Here is a 21,740-nt window from a genome sequence, read left to right on the forward strand (position 1 = left end):
CTGCTCCCTCCATCCCTCCATCCATCGCTCCCTCCATCTCTCCATCCCTGGGCTGCTTCTGGGGGGGAAAGGAGACCCTCCCTGTCCCCTAAACCAGGAGGTTATTATTATTATACGCTGTGGCTGTTTTTTTCCCTTCTTTCTCCATCCTTGCTTTCTGTCGGGAGGAATGGCTCTCCTGATCCCGGCTGCTGAATGCGGATCTTGGGGCTGAAAAGGAGGGAGGGGAAGAAATAAAGAAATAAATAAAAATTGAAAGAGAGAGAGGAAGAGGAGGAAGGAGAGGAGACAGACTCGTCGTCCGAGGAGGTGGATTTGCTGGCTTTCTTGGTGGAAGAAGGAAAGACAAGGGGGCTGCTGCTGCTGCTTCTTTTTTTTGCCTTCCCCCCTCCATTTTTTTTTGAGGGGGGAATTTATCCATCAAAGAGAAAAAAAAAGAAGATCGAAGGGTTTTGTCTTTCTTCCTTTCCTTTTGGTCTTGGGGGCTTTTCCCCTGGAGGAGGAGGATGATGGCTGGGGCGTTGGGGCTGCTTCAGCCGGGCTCCTGTGGATGCGGCGTCGGAGTCGTCGTCGCCTCTGGATGAGGGCTGAGCCCCTGGGGAGGGGGCCATGTCCTTCTGGTGACTGAGGGGCCGCTGCTTCCCCTCGGAGATCTCCTTTCCCTTCCCTTTCCCCACCCTCCTCCCCCTGCCCCGCATGCCCCTCTCTCCCTGCCCCCCCGATGCCTTTGCTTTCCCCCGGGGGAGGAGGAGGAGGATGAGCGACGGGGGGCCCTCGACGACGGCTGCCGCTGCCGCTGCTGCTCTTGCAGCGGACGAAGGGGCTTCTTCTTCTTCTTCCCCGGGGGCTGCCAGGGCTGCTGGGGGCGGCGATGGGGCCCCCGAGGCGGGCCCCCGGGAGCTGCGCTGCAGCGACTGCATCGTCTGGAACCGGCAGCAGACCTGGCTCTGCGTGGTGCCCCTCTTCATCGGCTTCGTGGGCCTGGGGCTGAGCCTGATGCTCCTCAAGTGGATCCTGGTGGGCGCCGTCCAGGAGTACGTGCCCACCGAGCTGATGGATTCCAAGGGCATCGAGCAGGACCCCTTCTTCCTCTCCAAGCAGCCCACCACGCCGCCCAAGACCCTGGCGCCCACCACCACCACCACCCCGAGGACGCCCCACCGGATCGGCACCCGCCTCACCGCCCTCCCCAAAGCGCCCACCCGCTTTCCCGGCACCCGGGGACCCATCCGGGCAGGACCGGCCAAGGCCTCCCTCCCCGAGGGGCCCTTCAGCCCCACTGCCACCAGCCCGGCGCCTGGCACCCCTCCCGGCCCCCTCTGGCCCACTGCGGCATACACTACCTCCTCCTCTCCCTCCTCCTCCTCCAAGACCTATCTCCAGGACTCGGCCCCCTCCTGGACCCTCTCGCCCTTCCAGCAAGAGGCCGCCACCGCCCCCGGCCCCGCCGCCCCCACCGCCCGGCCGCCCGAGGCCAACACCAGCCCCAAAGACCGTGAGTCCGGGACAAACTGCTTCGGCCGGTGGGGGGGGAGGGGGAGGATTGCCATGGCTGTTCGTTTATTTCTTGGGGGTGGGTGGGGAGGGGTCCTGTCGTGGCTGTGGGCGTCCAGTTTGTGAGGACACCCTGACAAAGTGTCTCTCTGTCTCTCCTTTGGGTACCTGAACACAACGCCACGAGTCAGACCAGATTAGGTGCTTGGAAGTTGCTTTGGTTGCTGTCTAGTGTCCACTCCTATCCCTTCAGGCAAAACCCCCTTCTTTTCCTTCCTTCCTTCTCTCCCTTCCCTTCTCCCTCCCTCTCTCCTTCTCTTCACCTCCCCTTCATTCCTTCCTTCCCTCCCTCCCTCTCTCCCTCCCTTCTTCCTTTTTTCCATCCATCTTTCCTTCCCCCCTTCCCTTCCCCTCCCTCTCCCCTCCCTTCCCTCTCTCCCTTCTTTCCGTCCATCTTTCCTTCCTTCCCCTCCCTTCCCTTCCCCCTTCCTCTCCCCTTCTCCTCCCCTCCTTCCTTCCCGTTTCCTGCCTGTCTTCCCTTCCCTCCTTCCCTCTCTCCCTCCCTCCCTCTTTCCTGCTTCCCTTCCCTTCCTTCTCCCTTTTGGGTGCTTTGTGTTCTGGTGATGGAGGTGCAACCCTCATAGCAGCCACTGGAGGTGGAGTTCATTCACCAGAGAAGAAAGAGAAAGGCAACAACCCACAGCCCAGATCTCCCCCACCTTCTTCCCCCCCCCCCCACATACCTCCCTGCCCTCAATCCAATAAGAATACTACCCCCCCACACACACACATACATAAAACAAAACAAAAATATGAACCATGAGAGGTAGATGACTGGATCAGGTGGAAAGGAGGGTTGGGTGGTCTCCTCATGAGGTGCTCCTTGAGCTGCCTGAGCTGGGTGGGTATTTTGTGGGGGGAGGGAGGGTGGTCATGCTGACCTTGGTGCCTTGGTGTCTTTCATGGAGAGTGAAAACTATGGAGAACCAGTATGGTGTGGACTGGAGCCTTGGTTGGCTGTATTGGGGAGGGGGGTTGAGTTTGAGAGAAGGGTGTGTGCTTGGTGGCGTGGTTGTTATCTACACTTCCCATTGAAGCTGCCCCCTTTCTAGAGCCCTTCCAAACCCACCTCTGACCCACACAGAAGCCCCTTCCATTGGGTCATCCAATAATGGATGGAGCAGAGCAATGCACTCCCTGGACAGCTATGCTGGGAAGTGGCCTTTCCACCTCTCTTTCTTGCTCCAACCTCATCAAATGGAGAGCATCAATGGAGTGAGAATATTCCCAGGAATGGAGATGGATGGGTGGGGATCCTTCTGGGGACGGGGGAGATCAGGAATCTGTATCCAGCACTGATGCTCATACCCTTTACAAAGTCTGCTCTCACCCCTCCACTTTTCACTGGAGAATGTGTTAGATGGAGTGCAATCTCTGTTGAAGGTTATCTAGGACAAACATCATCTCTCTGCTAGGGCTAAGGCAACTTCTGAGATGCTGCTATTTAAGGGTGTGTGTGTGTGTGTTTGCAGGGGGAGACCCTGTGTGGTTGCAACTTGGTTACCACCACCCACCTAGTTGGATACACATTGTAGGGAGCTGCTTTTCTCACTTTGGGAAATGTACATCCAATTGAATGGTGGATCTGAAGCGATTGCCTTGCCCTGCTGCGCCTCCTCCCTTTTGCTGATCTGTTGGCTTTGCGGATTGAAGCAGTTTGTTCTTAAACAGTCACTGCTTGCTACTGGCAACCTGGAATGAAGAACACTGCCTAGAAGCTGAAGGATGTGTTGCTGTGGGGAAAGGAGCCAAAACAGTTGGGGTTTGTGAAGGAGGGAAGAAAGAGTGAGATAGAGAGAAGGAGTAGGCACCCACTTGGGGAGTCAATCACAAAGGGAGGGTGCAAGTCTCATTACAACATCAATGGTGATGCTCAGGAAGAGGTGATGTTTTCAGTACAAGTGGACAAACCTGTAAGATGTATTTGATGCCTGTCCTTTTTTTGTGATCAAGGGAATGTGGGAGACATTCCCCATAACATGATTTTTCCCCCAGAGGATGAAGCTGTGGCTGCAGTGTGTTAACACCTTCCTGCTCCCCTCCTGAGCTATCTGAATCCCCCCTCTGCTCCTCATTCTCTACCCTTCTTGCTTTTGAAGCTCCTCCAGAGCAGAAACCTACTCTTATTTCCCGATTGCACAGGTTGTTTTGCACTGTTGGCTCTAAATGCTTGTACCCAGGAAAGGTGGGCAGTTGTGATGTTGCGAAATGTGGAGGTTCTACAGTGCCTGCAACAGCAGCCCATTTCCCTCTCCTCATCCCATCTCTCTCCGCTCATTGGTAAAAAGGCTGAGAAATCCGCTATGATTTTCTAACCTCCCAGTGCTGAGTTCTTAGATTATGAAAACTGCTTAATCCATAACTGTCACCAGGCAGGTTTTGCTCCACACCCTCCTCAATGAATTCTATCTCTGCAAGTCTCTTTTTTCTTTCCTCCCCACAGTCTCCCTGCCAAGCACACACCATGACACATGTGTGATCAAAGGCTCTTTATACTTGGAGGCAATCCTGGGTCCAGATCTTGCTAATACAACTACTTAAATCAGAGGTTAGATCATGATGCTCCCTCTTCTCTGTCACTTTCAACTGCCCACACCAGCTTTGCTGAAACACAAAATGCATGCAGTGCAAATCCACCCGAAATTGACCCTGTTTGAGCACATTGATAGGCCGTGATTATCATTAACGGGAGATTAAATAGATTACATAAAAAGGGGGGATTGGAATTTGTAGGGCATGTGGAATTCCTCTCTCTTATTCCCCGCCCAACTGCCGAGCAGCACAATTTTCTGATACAGATAATCTTTCTCTCAGGTTACAGTGGGAGCAGAGCAAAAGAAAGATTGTCATCTTTTATTTGCGGATGAATGACATGGGGGTACTCAACCTCCTGACCTGCATATCCCACTCACATTGATCCTTGGTATCATTTTTTAAAGCTCTTTGTGGGAAACAGGGGGGAGATAAAAGGAATAAACATTTTAAAATCCTTTTCGGTAACCAGACACAGCTGCCTATTTCTGCTCATCCAGTGACTCTTGCTATTATATAAAAAAAGAAAAGAAAAGAAAGTAATACAAGAAAAACCAAGTCATTTTAGCAATATTGAATGAATATGAGCATGTCAAGGCTAGATTCACCATCTAAGCAGGTTCCTATGTGATAATCTGGGTTTGGAAAAGACACACATATAAAACAGAAAGAAATAGTTCTAGCTAGCAATGTTCTGCAAAGTGGCAGGGATCATGAATCTGCAGTACTTCACTTCCCAAGATACTCTGAAGCCATGACAATTCAAAGTGGTATAAAATTAGAAGAGGTTTTGAAGTGTGGACAAGATAGTGTCTATATATGTTTCTTTTCTGGGGTGGAAGAATCTGGTATGGACCCACACAAGGTGATGTTTCAGAGTTTGGCTGGCATTGCAAAGTTTCATTTCACACAAGAGTGGGCAATCTTTGGCCTTCCAAAAATTTTGGACTTCAGCTACCACTCCCAATATGTCCAGTGATAAGGAATCATGAAAGTGGTAGGCCAAAATACTTGGAAGGTTGAAAGCTCCCCACTCCTGCTGTAAAAGTCATTCAGGCATCTGCTTTTTATCATTAGCAAACACAACCAATGTGTAACAGGCCACCCTGGAGATCATTCACGGTTCATTGACACTGCACAATCATAGCAACAATCTACTTGAACTGACATGGCTGCACTCGGTAGAATTCTGAAATTTGCAGTTTAAAGAGGGATATTTAGAATTAACCAGAGAGCTGTTGGGTCTCAAAGCCTAGAAACCCCAGGATTTTATAGGGTTCAACCATTACAGTGAAAGTAGGATCAGATCAGATCAGAACAGAACAGAACATTCTTGTGCAGCTCATAGATTGCAGCATAGTTGCCCAAAGTGGGGCACCTGTCACCATAAGTTTGACAGGGAAGTCTTCTCTTTATGTGTAAGTGATGAGGAATCCAGAACAGAGGAGCAGTGGACTGTCTTGGCTTTCCTACAGAGCTGCAACCATGTCCACGTGTGTGATACAGCCATCAACAACAAAACTATGGGAGAAAAGTGATAAATGAACATCCCACAGAGTACAGCAGTAGCAGCAGTAGTGTTGGCAGTGATTTGAACAAGACCATAATATTTTATCCAAGCTCTTGTATTGTCAATTATTTTTTATAACATTGTTATCATGTTATCCTCTTCTGAGGCTTAGAAGGCCAATCGGCTAAGCCAAGTAGATTCTCACTAGACTCTTACAGCATCACACAGTAATCTACATTTATCAATTGGACTCTGCTGTTGGGACAGGTAAATAGTGAAGAAAATCTGTCACAGCCCGCAACCTTTACAGCTTCTGAACTAGTAGAAATGATATGACAGCCTGGTAATTTTGGTTTTAGTTTGTAATATATGGGGACATCAGGCCCAAAGTATTGGGTTGCCTGTGGTAAAGGATGATATAGCACCTACCCCTTTCCATCCCAGTATTTCCAAGTATAAAAGCTGAAGTTTTAAATTCTGTCAATACAGGCAATAGGGCATTGTTTTCCAATACTTTGAGATAGAGGATATTTTAGAGAGTGCAAAGAAGACCATGTGGCATATGTTTATTCTTTGCCTTTCAACATCTGCCACCTGAATTAGCTGCTACATGGTGCCTCCTTCTGGGGCCAACTCACCTATGTGAAAGGAAGGGCTTGAGACTAAAAATCTGCCCCAGCTGTAGAAATAGCAGCTTATAGCACTAGAAAACAGTGTTGTTCACCAGAATAGATTCTGGTGTGTTTTCAACCTCTGTATAGCAGAAGGAAGAGAAATTCAAAATATGGGATTTGTACCTTTGAAGAGAACTTTAGCAAAGCAGTACAGAATATGAGTGACTCCTGCATCATATGAATCAACTGACTGAAAAGGAGGGCACATGCCAGCCCCTTCAAACCTTACTCTATAATGGTGAATCTAAAATTAAGTCCCATCCCCCCAACCCAGAGGTATGCCTATCAAAGAATGAAAACATTATGATCATTCACATTACCAGATCAACATGCCTTGTTGCACATTCAGAACTGATCATTGGTTTTAATGTAACCCTTCTGGCCCGTGCTTGTCACCATGTTCAATAAATTTCTCTGTATTTCTTGAGATGTACTGTAGTTATTTTCCAAATTCCTGCCTGCAGTATTTAGTGGAAAGAGATTGTTATCTACTTTCCGTTGCCTGTAATATTACTTGCAGTTGATATAATGTAGTATTTAATCTGCTAATGATACAGTTTGATCAGAGACAAACAAAACAGTCGATCAACCTGGAAAAGGAATTGGTTGATTGCCTTAATTTTCCCCCTTTCAGTATATTTAGATCTACAGAGATTTTGTTGCTATGTAAAGCTGAAATATTATACTTATACTAGGTCTCTTGCAAGAATTCATCAGCATAGCAAAATGGCTTTTTCTTGCACAAATATATGGCCTAGCAGAGAAACAAAGAGCAGACAGGGCTGGTTCACATAATGCAGAAGAACCAGCAGAGTGATGTTCCAGAAATTGTAATCAATATTCTTTTGTGAAATGTAACAGCAAGCTCTTTCTGTGAGCATGAGCTGCTACCCAGGGTTGCTTTAATTTTCCTTTAGTTCTCATTCAGAAATTTAAAGCTTACTTACTGTGATCAATAATGTGCAACTAGTAAAGACCCATCATTATGATGAGAACAGTGTGTGTGGAAAGAAGATAGACAGACTGTAGAGCCCCTGTGGGTGGCTTGCAGAGGGCTCTCCCCTGCACAAAGCTCAGCCTCACATAGGATCCCTCTTAGTGCAGGCTGAGCCATGGCTGGGGTGGAGAGACCACGTGCAATGATTTACCACTAGTATTCCCACTAAACAGTAAATGGGTTTTCCATTTACTTTATGGGAGAAGTGTAAGGGTACATTTAGAGGTGTTACTGATGTGAGCAAAAATTACACTTGATTTCTGGTCTTGGAAAGGCCAATTTCTGGGGCAGAGGTCTAGGCCTTTTTGCAATGATGTCCTGGTTTGAAAGTCATTTACTTTCGCCTACAGAACTCAAAGAGGAATACCAGGACTTGAGACAGTCAGCATTTCCATGAGGCCATCCCTTTGCCTGTACATTCCTGTTGGCCGTTCCTCTTTCTTAGGTGATGACAGAGTGTGTGATGGAATCTCCAAAATATTGATTATGATGCCATATTGGACTTTGATGAACAGCATGACAGGAACCTGGAAACTTTATTTATAAACAGCAACAACAATGAAGTATTTCAAAACATCTGGGTGGGGGTTAATGGGAACGATTAAGGCCTCCTTACAACAAGGAAGGAGTACAACATACTGAAAAGGAGCAGTTGTAAGGCCCTTATGGTTTTTTAAAAAAGCATCCCTGAGTTGGATAATTATCACTCAGTCCCCAACATTAAATTTCTTGACAAATCACCAGTTTGGGGTGGCCTCTGAGCTCCAGAGTTTCCAGAATGAGACTTTTAGTTCAGGTCTGATTAGGGACTGAAAAGGTATGCCACTGTTGTTTCTCTAGGAGATTGCTTTTGATACCATTGATCATGGTTCCTTTTTGAGATGCCTCAGTGGGACAGGATTTGGAGGCATTGTTGAATCCCTCACTAGGATTTGGGAGATTCCCTTTTGATGCCTTGTCTTCTGCCCTGTGGTTTCTCAGGATTTTGTAATGTCTCCCATGTTATTTTTTACATATACCTGAAACTACTGGGGGAGCTTTTCCAGGGTGTTTGGGTTTGATGCCACCCCTATGCTGATGATATCCAACACTATCCCCCCCCCCCCAACTAAACAAGAAGCTTCAAACATGACAGAGATGCTTCTGGTCAATTGAAAAGGAAATCAAGAAAGAGGAATTCAGCATGTTCTGGCAGATGTTACATTCCTCTAAAGATGCAGGTCAGTCTATTCCTGCATTCAGTAGTAAACCTGGAAGCTCAGGTTTCAGCAGTGGCTAGGAGTGCATTTATTCAGTTAAAGTTAGTGTCTCAGCTGTGTCCATTCCTGATCTGGTGACCTGTATTTTGCATGTACAGTATTGTTCGATGCATATATTTTGAATTACTGTAATGAGATCCATACAAGGCTGCTTTTGAAGAATGTTGAAAACTTTAGCTAGTCCAAAAAACTGCAGCGAGACTATTGATTTGGGCTGGTTACAGGAAGCACACAACACTTTCCTAACAATGTTATAGACCTGTTTGGGAGCAAAGCTCTGTATGTCTTGAATCCAGCTAACTGAAGGACTGTATCCTCCCATATGAATCTGCCTGAATTTTAGTATCTTTGAGGGAGAACCTTCTTTCAGTCCTACAACCCTTAGAGGCATATCTGGTGGTAACATGGCCTTGTCAGTGATTACTTGCAAGCTCTGTATCTCTCTTACTAGAGAGACTACATTGGATCCCTCATTCATATCCTTCCATCAGCTGGTGAGAACCTTTTCATACCAACAGGCTTTTGAGAACTGACTGTTTTATAAAGAAATTGTGTGTGTGTGTGTGTGTGTACACTATTGTTCCTCTTTCAATGAAGATGTTTTTGAATTCTATAGATATATCTGTTATATAGGTAGTATAAACTCATTATAAAACTATTTTATATGCTTTATTTGTGTTTTTCATGATGATTATGTTTTCTGTTTCTCATTATGCTAAGAACAGTAGATTACATAATTATGACTTTTTATGAAGGTATAAAATATTTTTGTCTGTTGTTTGCTGTTGTTAACTGCTCTCAAGTCCAGTCCGGCTCATGGCAACCCTGTGGATAAGACATCTCCAAGCCCCCTTATCCAGTGTTCTGTTTAGGTCCTGTGGATTCAGGTCTGTGACCTCCCTGATTGAGGCTATTCATCTGGCTTGTGGTTTTCCTCTCTTTCTACTACCCTCTACTTTTTCCAGAATTATTGTATTTTTCAGTGAGTCATGCCTTCTCATGATGTGGCCAAAGTACAACAGCCTCAACTTGATCATTGTAGGCCTGAAGCTACTTTGGAGCATGGCGATCACATGATGCATGCCTCCAAGCTACTCAGAAGCCACTGCCAAGTTGCTCCAACCCACAAAAGCCACCCTGAAAAGGAATGGTAAAACTGCTCCTTTTCAGAAGCTGCTTTGAAACAGTGATGATGGGTCAATTTAGGGCTGTGCATGTGCAGTTGCCATGGCTCCAGGTTGGCCCCAATCCACGCTTTTTGAGAGGTATGTTTCACTCCTTGGTCTTCAGGTTTGATCTGTTAAAGGACTCACACACACATACACATATATATCATATCTCCATGGTATCCTCAGCAATCTTCGCCAGCACAACATCTCAAATGAGATTATTTTCTACCTATCTGCCTTTTTCACTATCCTTCTCTCACATCCCTATATGGTGGTGGGAATACAATGGACTGGACAATTCCAACTTTAGTACTCAGTTGTATATCTTTCTGTTTCGGATCTTGTTTAGTCGCTTCATAGCTGCCCTTCTCTTTCCTAGGCTTTCTTGTGATTTTTTGTCTTCAGTCTCAATTCTGATCAGTGGTTGATCCAAGGTACAGGAAATCTTTCACTGTTTGAATTTCCTCATTATCTAGGTTGAATTTATGCAGATCATCCTTGTTCATTATTTTTGTTTTCTTTGTGTTCAGTGGCAAGCCTACTTTTGCACTTTCTTCTTTGATCTTTCTTAGTAAATGTTTCAGGACTGTGATGTTTTCTGCTACTAGTATGGTGTCATCCATGTAATACAGAGGGATGATATTCCTTCCTTCTCTCTTTAATCCACCTTCTTCTAAGTGCCTCTTTCTTTCCTCAGTGCCACTTGCAATTCTGAGATTTCTCTCTCCATATATGATTAAAGTCTATGTTGCAGAATTTTGAGCAGAATTTTGCTTCTGTGGAAAAGTAATGCCGTGGTCCTATAGTTGCTATAGTCTTCTGTGTTACCTTTCTTGGGGACTGGAATGCATATTGATCATTTCCAGTCTGTTAGCCACCATTTTGTTTTTCGTATTTGTTGGCATATTTTAGTTAGCACTAGAGTTGATTGTATCTGTGTGGATTGTATTTTTATCTAGTGTTGTTTTATTTAGTTATTTTATTTAGTTTCTTACTAACAGAAAAATACAGTATCTGCTAGTCATGTTCTGAGCAAGTAAGTCCAGGTAGTGCCAGTGTGGTGTAGTGCAGAGAGTGTGATGTAATGGTTAGAGTATTGGACTAGTACCTGGCAGATCCAGGTTATAGACCTGACTAAATCCTGAAACTTGCTAAGCAACTTTGAGCCCATTGCTGTCTCTCAGCATACCTATCTCATGTGAAAGTAAAGATGGGAGAGAAGCCATGTATGGTAGTTTGGTGAGTGAGATAAATGAATCAAAAGGAAATCAGTTAACAAACTGGAGATTCTAGGATTAAATGTGGAATATTTATAGTCATTATATCAATGAACTGAGCCCTTTCCTTATAATGATATTATTATTATTATTATTATTATTACAGCTTTGTTAGTACATCTGAACCTTTCCAGCTTAATGTAAGTCACTGAAATCTTGATGTTACACTGCAGCAAATGTGGTTTGGTGTATCATGTTCAGGGCCAGGAACTGGAAGATCTGTTTTTCAATCTTAGTGCAATTATGGACTCGCCAGATGGCCTTTGTAAGCTAAGCTAGTAGAAAATAAAGAAATGGCAAAACCACTGCTTGATGGAGGAAACCTCAGCTTCAGTGACCCTTCTGTTAGAATAGCAATCATGATGATTTACCTCTCAGGACTCTGGAATTTACAAAAAAACAAAAAACAAATAAATGAACATGTCATTTTAGTTAGTGAATTCTTCTCTGCCCACATGCATGGGGAGGGGGGGATTGTCATTAATTTTTACATATGTGATCATCTGTGTCTGCATGAATATGTTGTCTCCCCCCCTTCCATTTTAATCTGTACTTCCTTGTTGTTTTGTGCCTTCATGTCATTTCCAATTTATGGTGACCCTAACATGAACCTATCATGGGGGTTTCTTGGCAGTTTCCTCCAGAGCGGGTTTGCCATTACTTGATTCTGGGGCTGAGGAAGTATGGCTTGCCCAAGCTCACTGAGTGGGTTTACATGGCAAGCTGGGATTCAAAGCCTGGTCTCCAGAGTCATAGTCCAATGCTCAAACCACTGTACCATGCTAGCTACTAGTCATTAATAAGATACCTTTAATATGGCTGAGTGCAGCATTTGTCAGCCACTCTTTTGCTTTGTGTTACCTTCTAACGTTACAGTACAGAGTAAAAAATTCTAATTGTTGCTACTCTACAGGCCTAACCAGAATAAAATCCATGAAAAAGAATGAGGGCTCTTACAGTCTAACAGCATTTGGAGAGCCACATGTTCTCCAAACCAGGTATCACATCCTCTCTTAATATTTTGCTATTAATACTGTGTCTTGTGATAACACTCGGTTCTACCCTAAATTAGTATTTCATCCTTAGCAACTGACCCTCATTCATACTATGTTGTTTTTGAGATTTGATTCGAATTTGAACAGGGTGGGATTGGTAGTTTTGGTCCTTTAAATATTCTTTAACTGCAAGTCTATCAGCTCTTCTTTGCCAAGGGAATGCTGAAGGATATTAGAAGTTATAGTAGAAATACATCTAGAGGGCCCCAATTAAAATCATTCATGGAAATGTGTGTATGTGGTACAGAGTGGTATAGACCAAGAAGGTTTACACATTTCAGAGCAGAAAGTGTCCCAAGCAGCTTTCCCCATCTTTGATAGGAAACAAAAAAATTAACAGTGCACTATACATGCCCATTCAAAATGAAGGCTTATTGAGTTCAATGAGATTTACTCCAAGGGAAGCATGTGTAGGAATGCAGCCTATGTGGCCGAAAAATTTACTACTTTGTCATGGCATCCCAAACTGGCTGCCTGAGACAGTTTTCTCTGTCTAATGATAGAGCTCACCCTGCTAGCTGAACTTTCATTCCCCAGATTTTATATATATGAAAAATGTGAATAAAAATGTATTTGCCTGCCAGGAAAAGGGAAGCAGGAAGGAGGCCAGCCTAGTCTCCCATGGAAGAAAATTCCCTAGGGTAAGAACAGCCTGGTTCCTTCTCTCTGAGAAAGCAACCCCCCAGTCGTTTGTCACCAGCAGCTCTATGTTATGTCTAGAAGCCATCATTGACTGACCACTAACCAGTGAGTTGGATAAATCCTCAGAGCCAGGTGTTGGTTTTGGGCCAAGCAAGAAGAGGGGTTCCTGCTATGGATGGAGAAGAAACATTTGTGAAAGTGGCTCTTCTCTTGGTCCCTTTTCTCTTTGACAGCCAGATAGTGACCCCAGAGACCTGCTGCCTGGAATATACCTCCAACATCTCTGTCTTCCAGGAGGTCATGGGGGCGGGGAAGTAGTAAGGCAGTCATTTGGTGCTGTTGGGGTGGAACACGGAAGGTATCCAGCTCCTGTGATGGCTTGGATGGAAGACTTTTCTCTTTGCTCCTGTGTTTGAGCCACTTGGCTTGGCAGCCACAGGAACAACTCCCAAAAATTCCTTCTTCCTTTCTTGTCAAGTGGCAATTTTCAATCAATCAAAGCCTTTATTGCAGTCTACAGACTGAAGGCAAAGTATACAAAAATGTATTGATTAACATAGGCGGGTTATAGACCACCGCTTTGAGGCGGTCTGCCGCCGCCGCCGTTTGCTCCGTAAGGCAGCCGCCGCAGCCACACCTTGCGGCTCTCTTGCGGAGCAAAAAAGAAGTTCCAAAATGGAGCTTCTTTAAGCGGTGCCTCTATGATGTCGCGAGGTGCCAGGGGCGGACTCGCGACATCATAGACGCCGCGACACGTGCGGACGCACAGCGTCCGATACGTAAACATGGCGGCCCCCATGTGGAAGGGGTGCCGCCATGTTGTACGTATGGAATACGTACTAGGGTTAGGGGGGTGCGGAAACACCACCCCTTCCTAACCCTAATACGTATTCCATACGTATTTTTGGCGGTTTGTAACCCGCCAAAGATTATTTCAAAACATAGAACCTATGAGCAACAAGTGGTAATTTTGATTTCTAGGCAGATCAGCTGAAAATTATTATTTGCTATTGTTTTTGTTCCCCCCCCCCCCCCCCACCAGTCATTTTTGCCTTATAGCAACCTTAAAGTGGACCTATCATGGGGCTTTCTTGGCAAGTTTCTTTAGAGAGGGTATGCCATTGCCATTCTCTGAGGCTGAGAGAGTGTGACTTGCCTAAGGTCACCCAGTGTTTTTTGTTGTTGTTTGTTTTGTTTTTGCTCAAACAATGAACCGAAGCCTGATCTCCAGACTTCTAGTCCAACACTCAGACCACTACACTATGCTGACCACAGAACTTCAGATTTTGTATAACATCGTTGTTTTCTTTGAGATATACAATGGATGTCAGAAACATTTGACAAATAGTGATACTACCAAGAAAGACAAACTCACACAAACATGTACAACATAAACAGTTCCCAAGTACCTTCTGGACCACTAGGCCCCAGAAATATTTACCAGCTTCTCTGCCTCATTAACTGTGCTCACATTGCAATGCTTCCCCCAAAAAAAATCCTTCAAAGCAAGTCACTTGGACGCTGGCCAGCTTCAGAGATCCACAAGTTGGTTATTTTACTGCTGGGATATTACCAAAGCAAGAAAACAGCTGGTGCAGTGCTCAATAGCCTGCCAATGCTTGCTCAGAAAGCCTCTCAGAGCAAGTTGCTGGCACCTTCACAGTGGAGGAGGGGAGAGAGCACAGGTGTGCTCAAGTGTGCTCCATACACTTCCACCTGTGACAAATGTCTCATTTGGCATCTTATCCAGTGAGAACCTAGCTGACATCTCCAAAGCTTTCGGTACATGAAAGAATTTGCCTCCTTCACTATTATCAGAATAGGAACATTTGCCTTTCTGCTTCATGGTGATACTGGATATTTTACTCAGTTTAGCCAGCAGGAAAAAAAGGTTATAGAAACTAGTCACTTGAGTTCAGCATCATGAGGCAGAAGCATTGAATGTTTTCTCAGTGTCTTGGGGTTCTTAAATGTTAAGAACGTAATCTCTGGGCCTTGAGACTATTCTGAAATGCGACCCAGAGGGTCAGTTTAAATCTCACCTTTGCCATAACCTCATGAGAGTCACTAATCTAACAAACTGGGAGTACATCCCATTGTTTACAGAAAATTACTTCTGATTAAACTATATAAGATTAGGCTCCATGTAGCCAAGCTATCATACATCAGGATACCTTACTCAATCTATAGTAAGGCCATATTTATCCCCAAAGGAGAGGAATATTAGACTGAAAAAAATGTATTTGCAATATTTCATCCCCCCCCCCCCCAAAATAACTATAATAATAAAATGAAGAGTAGCTTCAGATTTAGACCTTGATTATTGCTTTTATCAATGAGTCATTTTATTTCTGCCCTTTTCAAGATATTAAACAATTGGAAGTTTAAAAACACACACTCCCTTAAAATAATGTATGTAAATAGCCACGTAATGTCCCCCCTTGTTGTCAATGAGATAGTTATTCAGTTTGATATTACTCTAACACGGATCCATCCTTTGAAATCCTGGGATTTGTAGTTTGGTGAGAAGGTGCTTAGAATACTTTGCCACAGAACTCTAATTCTCTAGCTCATGGGAATACACACTGTGCACTAAAGCTATTTAGCAGAAACCCTCAAATACCTTAGCAAACTAGAGATCCGAAGAGTTCATAGGGTAGAACAACAATTTTAAAAGTATTTAAGGAACACAACAGTATAATGCAGATACACCTGGAGAGGTTGGATGTGTACTGGCCAGAATACTTCAGGCTACCAGGTAATTTCCAACGTATGGCAACCCTACGATGAGTGCATTTCCGTGGCTGAGCTGGCATTCAAACCAGAGTTGTAGTCCAATGCTCAAGCCGCAATGCCATGCTGGCTCTCAATTGACAGCTAGACATGGGGGGAGGGGGTTCAGAAATATTTGGAGAAATGGTCAAAACCCCATCCATACTTTATTTAGTGTTATGAAATGCTGATTCAACAAAACAAAACAAAAAAAGTAGGGGAATGATGAATTCCCAAATTATGAATTAGGATTTTTTTTTTTTTTGGTAGCAGGAAGAAAAATGCTGAAATTACTCATTGGTTCCTTAGAGAGAAAATTTGTGAGGCAACCCTATAGGCAATCTAGCTGGAAGGTAGATTGGGCAGGGGGAAATGTGCCCCACTGACAATGTAGCCACTAGCTGCTACTGCATCCAGTTGTATATCATGGCGGCCATGGTTCAGATCCTGGCTGGCCATGGAATCCCACTGATTGACCCTGGGTGTATCATACTCAGCCTCAGGGAATGGCAATAACAAATCCCCTCTGAAGAACCTTGCCACCAAACTCCATGGTAGGTTCGTCTTAGGCCAGAAATTACTTGAAGGCACTCAACACATCTTGGAATGGGGCATGAACTAGGACATGAACTTCCTTCTATCTAGAAAAGGAACTGCCTCCTACAGCAGGAGCATTCCATGCTGCATCATTTTATTTCAGGTCCCAATTGCATTATACAAAAGGACCATGTAGGAAGAGAAGCAAGAGACTGTGCACAGAATACACACAAATACCAAGACATCTTTCCATTCATTTCTTTAAAAAGCAGAGAACCAAGAGTTATCAGTTTTTTGTGCTCCCTTCCCGGCAGAGCTTTTGTGTGCAGCAAGCTTTCTTGTGTTGGATTTCTGCTTGTCATACAGCTATTAATGCAAGAACTCCCACCAGGCAAAGGAAAAAAAATTGGCAACCCAGCTGGAAGGTAATTTCTATAGTCTTGGGGTGGGATATCAAATGTAATATGGCTCCAGTTCCCAAGCAAGTGTTGATGGGAAGCCCTTAAGCCTTGCAACTGGGAATTGCCTTGACAACCAACAGAATATATTTGTTTTACTATGTTACTTTGAGACACCTACAATGGCATGAAGAAGCCTCACTGTATGCCAAGTACTGCTTATCTCTTTCAAAAACATCACCCCAATTTGATGGTCTGCTCTACACCTGGGATAGAATGAGGTGATAGAATGGGCTGCACCATGTCAAATAGTAAAAAAGAGGTAGATTAAAAAAAAATCCTCCAATTTTAAGTGCAGACAGAAATTCAGGGTAACAGACAGGGCACAACTCTTTAATCTTTCCCTGTTGTGCATTAGAATTATATGTTTGTGGGGAAAACAACAACAAACTTGAGTAAGGAATTACTCAAATAGTAATATTCCTCTCTCTTGTAATATGAAGTGGTGCACTCCATTTTGCTTCCTTATTTTACTCCTGCTTCTCATACATGGATTAGCCTGGAGAGCTGGTAAATGACAACACTGGATGATGCAGCTGAATACAATTTACAGTGCTAGTGTGCTCACAGCGCTCACACTGCTTGAGAGTTGCATAGCTCTGGATAAAATGACCCATGCACTGCTTGCTCACTACCTGCCCAGTGGACTTTGATGAATTCATCAGTTAGAGAAGGGCTGGAACATCTGTTGGATTAAGCAGTGTGTCTGCTGTGGTGATCACCAGTTTGTGGAATGGTTGGTGTATGCATTAGGTAGGTCTGATTTATTATTGACTCTCATTGGCTTTCTTTTTGCAAGGAGCCACTAATTTGTATAGGGTAGTGGTTGGCTGGGATTTGTGCAAAACCAGTTCAAGTGCTGACACAGCTGTGAAACTCAGCTGGTGACCCTAGGCTAGCTGTTGTGTCTTAGTCTGGATTATTTTGCATTACATTTTGGTAGGAGGAGATAGCGTTGTGTACCATTGTGAACTCACTGAGGGAAAGGTGGGATATAAATGTAACAAATAATCTGGAAATTATGTTTCATGGGGTTTTCTTTTAGAAGCTAGTCACTCTTGCCTCTGATGGGTCTTTATTTATTTTAAATATATATTTTTTTCATTATTGTTAGTCATCTCAAGTGCTTGAAGAATTACTTCATTTTTCAATTATGATGATATGGTTTAGTGGGTTGGGGGGGGCAGAAGGGTTCCAAAACACCCACATATACATTCATCAAAAAGAAGTAATCTAGGCTAGAATCCAGATTACATTTGGGAGCAAGTGAATTGATTATTCTTCCAATTGAATAAACATTCACATGACTTTTGCACACTTGCTCATGCAGAAGTTTCTAAGTAAATTTATTTGGCAAATTTATATAAATTTCTTGCTAATAATACTTGGCAAGTTGATGCAATTTTAATGTTATGTCTCTCCTCCAATCTATCACCTGAGATGTACCTTTTTTCTGCCTCATGATAAGACATAGGCCTGTTACAGACTGCCAAAATAAAGCTGCTTTGGGTCTCTTTGGAGGTATGCTGTTTAAATGATGCATGCATCCTAAGAATCCAGAAGCGGCACCAAAGCTGCACTCCAGTGCTTAGGAATGGAGTGCGGCTTTGGCGCGACCTCCGGACTCTTAGGACCCATGCATCATTTAAATAGCATACCTCCAAAGAGACTCAAAGAAGCTTTATTTTGGCAGTCTGTAATAGACCATAGTCTGTGGCTAAAAGCAAGACTTATGTAATACTTTAAAAAAAGCTGATAGCTAAATAAAAGGAGGCTGTGCCTTGGCTCTCGTTTGCTTGTGGTTTCCTGACTATAATCTATGAGTTAAAAGAAGTCCTTCACAGGGAAGCCCGGTTGTTCTTTGTAATGTTGGTGGCATATGATCCTCTCAAGATGTGACTGCTACTGTAAACTGATTTTGCTGTACTGAAAGCCGAAAACACTTGTTTTCAAAAGCTCTAGAGACACTGACTTTTCAAGCTACACTTTTAGCTGAATGTGTTCCCCTTTATTCTTTCATTTCCGTGGAGTGAATACTTCTGGATTTCTGGTCCCCTTATGCAAAACAGTTCCCACCCCACTTTGAAACTCTAGAATTTTAGCTGATTATGAGCTGAGGCTTGATTACTGGTTGTTACCAGATAGAGGGGCTGTAGCACTGTGTAAATAGCATACCATTAAATTAGCATTAATAGCAGTGAGCTCCTTTCACAGGCTGGATCATTCTCAGGACTCGTAAAAGCAAAGCAGCTGACCTAAGACAGAATTGTTCTCTTGCAGAGACTTCTGTGGTCTCTTTATGGGAACAAGAAAGGTTATTTCTCACTACTTCATTTGGAGGTGATTTAGACACAGGCAGGGTAGCTGGGTGCTGCTGTTTTCTAAGATACAATCAGGATCTTAATGAAATCAATTTGGAATGATTTATATCCTGTAGTACTATGATGTCTCAAAATGACCTTGGATTTTGCTGCACCAGTATTTTCTTCCTCTTTTATGCAAAACTCATGTAATTTATGATCTCTCTCTCAAAAGCCAATTCTCATCAAATGTTAGCAAAGAATCACAACCCAGGATTTGGTTAGATTGATAACTGGAAAGACAGGGGGCAGCTTTAGGCCCCAATGCTGCCCGCTGTTGTGCCTTTCATTTTATTTCACTAAAGCAAAGTGCTGCACTTGAGGACTATCCTTCTTCCAACCTGTCACTGAATGGCCCCATCCTTTATGACCAAGATCATAACTTGGTGCGCAGCTCTACATGGCATTTCTGTACTCAGACTTGCCCCTCTCGATGACTCTGTGCTGCATGGGAGAGCAATAACAATTTTTATTTCTTACTTGCCTCTCTCCACAGCTTGAGGCATGATGCAGCAGAGATGGACAAACAGATGGGAGGAAAAAGCATGTCATCGGTGCATGGTGTTTAGATGCCACATATCCCAATGACAGCTGGAAGCCAGTTTGAAGCCACCCAGCTGCCCAGATATGGGCAGCTTCAGCACACCACTGGAGCGACTTAAAGTTGGCTTCAAGCCTTGGCAGGGTGGGAAAAAACAGCTTTTCACTAGCTGAAAAGGGGGCAAATCTTATCCATTCCTTTTTTGACTGGCTTCAAGGTGGATTGGGACCATGGCATTTGTTCACTGTTGGCCCAATCCATCTTCAGAAGGGGTGACTACAAACTACTCCTTCCTGCCCATCTGTTTTCCCCCTAAAACACATAAAACAATATGAACACATTAAGTTAAAACACATAGAACACATTAAGTTCATCCAATATAAAATTTAAAATATACCAATTTTAAATTCATAGTTAAAAATCAACTGGATAGGCTTGCTGGAAGAGATAGGTCTTTAATACTGTTTTAAATCCAAACGACATGTTTAGGTGTCAGCTCTCTTCTAGCAGGTCACTCTGGGGTGATCAATGAAAATGTCCTCTAGGTGACAGTTGCCAACCTAGTTCTGGCTGGGTGAATTAAATGTTCTCCAAAGGACCTGAGTGCCTGTGGTGATTATACACAGAGTGTGTGGTCACATATTTGGTGATCCTAGCTAGGTCTGATGGGAGTAAAGAAGCAGTGGGGAGAGAAAGCAGTAAACACATGTCATGCACATATCACTTCTCCACACTAAAGTTCTCTGTCATCGCTCATTCTACAGTGGTAAATTCTGGAATCTTTTGGTCCAAAATGTAGCCAGTACACACACACACACACACACACACACACACACACACACACACACTTGTATTCAAACACATGGACACACATGTTTTGCAGTATGTCACAATAACATACTGTTGCTTGGAACCTTTGCCTCTACAAACACACAATATTGGTTGTCATGACTGCAGTTGAGCTCAGAGGAAGCATGAAAACTTTACAGATGGTGGCTGACATCTTCTTGGTAAGTCCAAGTAGAGTAAACACATTCAGCCAAATTTTGATGGTGAATCAATATGTAGACAAATCTAATGGATTCAGTAGGTCTACTCTAGTTAGGATTAAATAGGTTTTAGGCCAGTGTTGTTATCCTTACTAATCAAAACATCCCAAAGTGTTGATCCATGGTTCTATTCTTGCTTTTAAAAATGACACTGGGGGCTATATTTTTCCCGTGCAAATGTATACTGTCTCCTTTTATCCTTTTATCATCTGCAACCCAACTGTGGGATCTAGGTGTAATCAAGAAAACCTAACTAAATTCATCAGGAGATATGTTGTTAGATAAGTGTACGCAAGATTGTAAAACTGGCTAGCTTTCATTACATGTTTAGAAAGCAATTATGTTCTAGCTACACAACCCATGAAATGTGAATGGTTATATATCGATTAATGTTGATGGTGTTACTGTTGCAAGGATGCCTTCCTCCACCTTTCCCATACATACTACTTTCTTTAAAAAAACCAATACTCAAAAAACTAAGCTTCCGTTTAATGAGTTTATAAATTGAGATATGAGTTTCAGTTGGTTAATTGTATGCTATATTCTAGAATCTGAATCAGCTTCAAAACAATAACAAGGAACCTTGTGATACTGAAAAGTACAACAACTCTTCTCTCCTGTCAAATAGGTTTATTTATAAATGGGTTGAGCATTACAACTAAAATAGCTGTAAATTATTTCAGCATTTGGACATTGAAGCCTTCCAGTAATAGCTGCTAAACAAATAGCAATGACTAATGGATTTCCTAGATGCTGTGTTATGTATGTGTGGTTATTCTTAGTTCTCTTCCCCTCCGCCCCCTTCGTATATTAAGGAAGCTGGGAGGGGGAGAATTAATGCTGTTTCTAAATACACGTGTGGCTTTGTTACACAGAAATGGGATTTTTGTTTGAATCTTGCTGAGATAAACTGCCCTGAATTGGTATGGTAATTTTTCCTTCATTTAATACTATAAAAGATAAAGGCTTTGCAGGGGCAAGGTTCAATGGGGCAAGAAACTTAACTGAGTGGATTATCCTTATGAAATTTCAGTGCTGCTGGCTTAGGTTGGAGGTGGCTTCATAATTATTGCATTTAGAAGTTATTTTCCTGGGCCTCTCCTGTGAATGGATTTCTCCCCCTTTTCTTTTTCAGCATCACCTTGTGGGTTTATTTTTTATTTATTTACCTTGGCTAATCCCCTAGCAACACGTGTGCTGCATAATGGTAAAGAAAACATGATGTGAACCATGCTGTGAACTCAACCCACTGTCCCTTGGTAAGGACAGTTGAGAATTTGCTATGAGCTGAGTTTTTTGTTTAGATAATTTTATTAACAAAGTAGAACAATGGAGAGCAAGAGTTTGGAAAAGT

General features: G+C 43.5%; 1 protein-coding gene across 1 annotated transcript in view; it reads left to right on the forward strand.

The window, feature by feature from the left end:
- The first annotated feature begins 517 nt into the window (after window positions 1-517).
- NRG3 (neuregulin 3) overlaps window positions 518-21,740 on the forward strand; it is a 764,487-nt gene continuing 743,264 nt past the window's right edge. Inside the window, exon 1 of the mRNA XM_042461138.1 lies at window positions 518-1,495. Within this exon, the coding sequence (XP_042317072.1) occupies window positions 697-1,495 (799 nt within the window). The 5' untranslated portion in view covers window positions 518-696. The remainder of the gene's footprint in view (window positions 1,496-21,740) is intronic.

The sequence above is a fragment of the Sceloporus undulatus genome, chromosome 3 (genome assembly GCF_019175285.1).
Source record: "Sceloporus undulatus isolate JIND9_A2432 ecotype Alabama chromosome 3, SceUnd_v1.1, whole genome shotgun sequence".
Taxonomy (NCBI): domain Eukaryota; kingdom Metazoa; phylum Chordata; class Lepidosauria; order Squamata; family Phrynosomatidae; genus Sceloporus; species Sceloporus undulatus.